Genomic DNA, 6696 nt, shown 5'->3' on the forward strand with positions numbered 1-6696 from the left:
ATTGTTCTCTCAGACCTGCCTAACCTCAGGCTTTTCAGCCTGGATCTTAGGGTTTTCTGGGATTTCTCAGCTCCTCAGTCCCTTCCATAACTGCTGTCAGATGGGCTTCTGAATCATCCAGAATGGTGCAACATAAATTTTAAGATCATTTTAGCCAAAACTGCATGTGCTTTCACTAATACATTGTCTAAAACTTCCACAAACCAGACTAATAAGTTTTACCATTTATCTTGATGTTATTGCCAGCTTGTTCTTGTCCTTGTTCTAGTTTTATTAGCCTTCAATTCATTTGTGAATTTGTTGTTTTTGTCTTTAACGTCCAATCGTCAGTACCCTAGAACCTTTCATCAGTGCAACCTATTACGTGATAAAACTGCACAGCGCGTTTTCTTTCAAAGTGACAGTTAAAAATTGTAAAGTTATAGATATTTCATATTTGATTTAACTCTCCCCCTGCCCCAATGGACTATAATTGTACCTTATTATGGTGCTCTGGATGTTTAAGAATAAAATTGCTCTGCCGAGATGGGTTACAGCGTTATTAATAATTGTTCTCACTTGGACTGATAAGACATACCCGAGAAAAGAAAAAGCATCCAATAATGCCTCCAAGCAGCAGCTATAAAGCGTCAGGAATGAATGCCTTTATCAAAAGAACGGTCATTAAAAGGCAAGATCTTTGACAGAAATCTCATCCTAGAAACCTGGATCGAATCTGGTATGTGGGACCTTTTCTCTGTTGCTTGGAAGGTTTTTTCTGGGGATCTAGAAGAATCCTTGTATTTCACACAGCTCCATGACTGCTTGCTTGTGCTTTTTCCTGCACCTGATATCAGTAGGCTCAGTCTTTTTCAAACCAAAAAACCCCAATGATTTTGATGAGGCGAGGAACGTAAAATTGCCATGCACAGGGTCAAGACCACGGGTCCTGTGTCTCACGGTGGCAGGGAGCGGGTGCTGAATGGGGTCTCACCAGGGTTTTCCTGTCCTTCTCTTCCTTGCAGCCTCCAGCATTGAAGGCCCAGGCAGGCCTGATGCAGAGGCTGTGCCCCTCGCTCCCTCCCATCGACAGCTACCGATGCCCCTTTCCTGCCCGCCTGTGTCCGATCCCTTCCGGACTCGCAGCTGTCACCACGTGCCGTGGCACCGAAATCCACGTGCACGCCGCGCTGAAAACCAACGTCCTTCCTTGCGTTTGTCTCTGAACTGACTGCCTGTTGTTCTCCTGCGGCAACCCCTCCTTCTCCTCTGAGAGTCAGTAACACATAGAGGATTTTGGAAACCCTGATCGTGCCCCCACTCCAGTGCCTCTTTCCTGGCCTGCATGGGGAAGCCCCTCCATGGCGCTTGTCGTCCTGGCCACCTTTTGTGGGCCCTTTTCTAGTCACAAGTTTGAAATCGGTTCCTCGTTCCTAATATTAACAATGGAAAAGGAACCAGGACAGGGACAGAGGGCCGGGCTGCGGCCCTGTCCCTGCGGGCCCTGGCTGTGGTCTTGCCCTCAGGGCCTCGTTTACACTTCTTCTATCACGCAGGGCTTGTCTGTGCCAGGGTGTCTCAGAGACTGTGAAGACGCTTTTCCTTGCCAATGGCCCCGGGCCCTGCGTGCATGTGGGAGCTGCCCCATCCCTCTGAGGGCAGGAGAAGCACCCATCGATAGAACGGCGCTCTCCGCCGCCTTTTTGAACGGCGCGGGCCCTCAGGTGAGGCCGGGCCCATCGGTCACTCGGCGCTCCCGCGCCGCCATGTTGGATGCTGCGGTTCCGCCCTCAGGTGAAGCCGGGCCCATCGATGACTCGGCGCTCCCCCGCCGCCATGTTGGACGCTGTGGTGCCGCCCTCAGGTGAGGTGATCCGCGGTGCGGGCCGGGTGCGGGCAGTGCCGCAGGTCCCGCCCCTCGCGGTTGAGTGGGAGCTAAGCAGGGCTAGGCGTGATCATTATGTGGATGGGAGACCGGGGGTCGGGTTTCCCCTCCAGCCCCAGAAAAACCGCCCGTGTAGCCCTCGGCCTTTCCCCCTCTTGGCTGGGATTAGGCCTGCACAGAGGTGGACAGTAGCCACCTGTCCCGTTTTGTCCCGGTCACGTTTCCCTGCCCCGTCTCGGCTGGTGTTGTGAGGCGCCCCACTGGGCACGTAATGATGTCAGTTTCACTGGTCAGGAGAGACCCCTCTTGCTCTAGGGGTCTCTCGCTATGTGCATGTCACCAGACTGACTCCACAGAAGGGCAGTCAAGCATCTGCTAAATGGGGATAACTCTTACACTATACGGGGGGAGAAGGCTTTGTTTCAACTGATGCCATCCCTCCCTTAGTGATACCCCTGGCCAGCATGTACCGGTGAGAAAGGGACGCTGACATTGCCAAGGTGATCAATTGCTCAGGATTTAGAAAACCAGTGCGGGTCACGCCACCCTGTCGCTTTAGACTATCCAGTCCCAAAGATAGGAAGGTGAAGGGGATGAAGTACAGTCCTGTGTATTGTAGACCAGAGGTTTGTTCCAGGGTTGATAAAGCCATGCTCAACAGTAAGAGTTGTCAACAGGAAAACATTTTCCTGGGCTACAGCTGAGGGGGTTGGAAAGCCTCTTCTTCCCTACATCCCCCTCCCAAGAAACCTTGGGTGGAGGCCTCAGCCGTGAACGCAGGATGCTCGCATGTCTGGAGTACAGTTATTTATACAGGCTTTTTACATTTCTGCTACAAGAAAACGTAACCACTTTGCCTCCCTCATCACTTGCCTATCACGTGAAGTTTTGGCACAGAGAATCAGTACACGAAGGCTGCCGTAAAATTTCCCTTAAAATGTCGTTACTCTCAACTGAGAGATGAGTTGTGGGATGTTGAACACTGTTGCCCTGTTTTAAAAGCCCTAATAGTGAAGACTAGATTGAAAGGGGAAAATAAACATTAGAACGATAACATTTTCGAGAAATTAATATGCTGTCAGATTGCTTTATTTATAGAACAAGGTAGTAGTATAGTACTTGGAAACTTATAAATGATTAATTCATCATGTTGTCAATTAAGTAACTTAATATAGTTACTAGGTAATTTGCCCATTACAAAAAAATCTACTGATTGAGCAGACTTTCAGCATTTTTAACCAATAAGTGACTTGATTATAAACATGGTGTGGCATACGGTCTAATACAATTCATGCATGAGAATACTGGTAGGCAGCGTTAAAGCAATACAGTCAAAATATTAATCACAGTTGGATAGCATGCTATGAGTATCTTAGTTTCTCAACTGCAATGTAATCACCAAAATTAACATTGTTTTTGCAGCTACATATGGCAAATAATTTCTAATTGTTTTTAAAGTGCATCTGACAGAACGCTAATCAGGAAATTAGTATCAGTTGAATAGAAAAATAGAAGACATAAGCAGCCAAGAAACATGATCACAGTTCCCTAAAAGGGCATTGCCATACATTTCCAGTCAAGTGATGCTCTTTAAGGTCCCAATCCTGTAAACATGAGTGACTTACATGTGTAAAGGTCTGCAAGATCGGAGATGAAGCTTGTTAGTTCATGTGAGATCATGTGCAAGTTTGACTGATTTTAGTGTTTCCTGGTTTTGAAAGAATAGTACAGTGACTAACCTAGTTCCCGAGGTAAGTTATGCTAATTGCTTCCCAGTAGGCATACTGCTAGCAAAATTATTTCGGAATGCAAAGAAATAGCACCGTGTCAGAAATCACCTTAAATTCAGGGAATGAGTATTTGTAAGAATTTAGATGCAGCTGGGTATCATGCAGACTTGTATACTAGAGGTGCAGTTTTGCCCTCAACTTCTTCTTTAAGGACAGTTGACACCTCTTGGAACTGGGTTCTAGAGTAGCATTTGGGAATTGAACGGGTACATGCTAAGCAAATTTCGAGGTGCAAACTACTATTAACTTCCATTGACTCTTAAGAACACTGAACACCTAGCAAGCAGCAAGTGAATAGTACTTACAAAAAAGAAAGAAAAGTACTGCTTAAAGAGCAACAGCATTGATCACTTCTTGAAGCTAAATGATGTGTGGTAGCTCTTTGATACCAAAGAGTTACATGCTACTCTAAGTATTTTGGATTTGTGCTAATTAGCTCTTAAAATCATAGAGACATAGGAAGTAGAGCTGGATTTTTATATGATTTTATTTGAAAATGATGTCTGAAAATATGGATTCCTGTTTGATGATAGGGAAACCTTTTCTTTCTTTTTTTGGCAGAATTTAATTTACAACAAACTTTTTTCTTACTTTCAGCAACATCGTTAAGTGTCTCATTGCTTATTTGAGCTGCTGAAATTATTTTCCAGCTGTGAAACATCTGCAAGAATGTTTAAAAATGAATATCAGGTAAAGCAGCAATAGCTATTCTTTCTGTTTCACCCATGGAAGAAATGAGTGGAAGCTACAAACTGTGTAGCAAAAAAAGTGTTGTTGAAATTTTCTTGGATATTTAGTCATACGGTATCTTCTAAACCCTATTTGCAAATATGGAAGTAATTTTCAGTGTAACTGTCAGTAGTGTGCAATATAAAAATATCCAAGTTTGATGTTGCAGGAACCGTAGTTCATGCCACAATCCTCTTACAGGCAAATGGTTGTATTAACTTCAAGTCTCTTGTCTGCAGTGGGTTTATTTCCCCCCACTTCATCCCTTATTCATTCAAAAGAAAATTGGGCCTGTGTTTTCATGAAACACCACTTTGAATCTTCACTGAATTTAATGATGAGTTAATGGGCTTGTTGTTTGGTTGTAAACCTTTACTCAATTCTGTGAAGGTGCAAAGCTGGCATTCTTGGAGACCATCAGTTAAGTGTTTTCATGGAGTATTGGGGAAAAAAACAAACCCTCCACAGTATCAGCTATATTCATTTTACCCTTTTATTTAGTTTTTTTAGCTGGGTGTGACTCAGAAAAATCCTTTTTTGTCTGAGTTGCAGAATTAAACACGTCTCTATAAAGCCATTCATCTGTTGCTTATTTAATTTTTTTTACATACCATGTAACTTTTTGTTCTTAAAAGGATAAAATAGTAAAAACAGTTGGTGTTTCTTTACTATATCCATGGTGTATTGGCTTTACTTAAGCATCAGTTTAAATATACAGTCAAATATCAAATGTGAAGTGTGCTTTTTTGGATTGATTAGAAACTGGGATTAAGACTGACATCAGAACTGTGGTCAATAATATTTATATTGACTGTGGTTAGCCATTGTTTGGCAGTTTGCCCTCATACGTTCAGCTTTTATCAGACTCTGCTCAGTGATGAAGCCATGTTCAACACTTGGATGGGGTGATGGATCTTTAAACTGTTTTTTTCACAGGGTGGCCAGTTTGTTGAACTATTCAGTGCTCAAGGCAAGAATCCAGGAGCAAAATGGAAGATCTTTGGCAGCCCATCAGCAATTTGGAAAGTAAGTTTTATGGGGAATTTGTAGGTCGCAGAGTATAAAACATCCAGTAGTGTACTTGGAGTTCAAAATTAAAAGGTAATGAGGGCTTTGGCCTGAGTATAGAAAAGTTGTCACTTGCAGTTCCGTCATGATGACAGAATAAATGACCACTCACATTTGCACTGTATGCCTATTTGCAAACTGAATTAGTCACAACTGCAGTTTTGTAGCTGAACTATTTCTAGTAGAAAAAAACAAAGTAGTTCGGTTATTCTAATATCTCTTGAGTCAAGTCTGGGCCAGTGGGTCACAAATTCGACACGTCAACCCAGTCTATTCACAAAATATATGAATAAAAGGCACGCTTTGCGGCGTGTGTTTTTTTCTAACATCTCTTAATTGTTCTGCGATTGACTGCCATGTATCATAGCGTAAATCCTGTTTGTCTTGAAAATAAAACTAAGCTAACCTTACATGTTGGCTATATGTTATTGCGGGGATGGCACTTGCTTTCTTCAGTGAGGAGGCAGCTATTATGTTGTTTTCTACACTGTCCTGTTTTTGTAGGAGTTTGATAAGGAGGTCAAAGGCTTTATCTTTGTACTTGAGGGAAGCAGTCAAACCAACAAAATGCAGCTACCAAAGGAAGTGAGACAGACTCGTAAGTATCAAAACATTAAATATTTGAGATGTTATTAAAACTACTAAACCTATCTGCAATACTGTCTCTTAGTTTGGCCTCTTCTACTGTCAGTTAAATAAATGATGTCGCTGTTCAGCAAGGCAGTCATTACCAGTGAGCAGAAGGTTTAGAAATGCCACACACAATTAAGCATTTTGTGGCAGGAGTAAATTGTTACAGCTCCATTGTTATCACTTCATTTGTTCCATTCCTGACTCTTATTGTCTGACCTTGGGCAAATAACTTAGGGTCCAAGCCAGTGCTCATTGAAAGCAGCAAGTTCTTCAGTTAGTGTTAAATGGGATCCTTAATCTATTTAATTTTATTCTTTAATTTAGTGATATTTTACCCACTTCAGAGATGTTTAGTGGCTTTATGGTAAAGGCCATTGTCAAAGATGCTATAGAGACCAAGGATAAAGTATTATGTTGGTTGCTTTTTATAGAAGATTTGCTTTTTATAGAAGAAATGTCTAAACCACTTCACTTTTAAAATTAGAATAGAAAATAGGAATGGATGAAAAGATTTTCAACAGCATGAAACTGTATTTTTACATAATTTCTCACTTTTTAAAAGTACTAAAGTAACTCTCATGGGTTCAGAGATTTTGGCAAGCAATTTCTGGA

At 42.4% G+C, this 6696-nt stretch overlaps 1 protein-coding gene across 9 annotated transcripts in view; it reads left to right on the forward strand.

Annotated features, from left to right (window-relative positions):
* The first annotated feature begins 1698 nt into the window (after window positions 1-1698).
* Window positions 1699-6696, forward strand: part of CUNH3orf67 (chromosome unknown C3orf67 homolog) — a 154691-nt gene continuing 149693 nt past the window's right edge. For 7 of the 9 annotated variants that reach the window (XM_019504853.1, XM_019504847.1, XM_019504857.1 and 4 more), the window contains exons 1-4: window positions 1729-1843; window positions 4252-4344; window positions 5320-5409; window positions 5956-6049. In XM_019504853.1, coding sequence (XP_019360398.1) covers window positions 4324-4344; window positions 5320-5409; window positions 5956-6049 — 205 coding nt within the window. In that variant the 5' untranslated portion in view covers window positions 1729-1843; window positions 4252-4323. Of the gene's footprint in view, window positions 1844-2943; window positions 2969-4251; window positions 4345-5319; window positions 5410-5955; window positions 6050-6696 lie in introns of those variants that run through there. The other 2 variants (XM_019504848.1, XM_019504850.1) reach the window with 2 other exon arrangements.

This window comes from Gavialis gangeticus, unplaced genomic scaffold, assembly GCF_001723915.1.
Source record: "Gavialis gangeticus isolate Ggan-Ray unplaced genomic scaffold, GavGan_comp1, whole genome shotgun sequence".
Lineage (NCBI taxonomy): Eukaryota > Metazoa > Chordata > Crocodylia > Gavialidae > Gavialis > Gavialis gangeticus.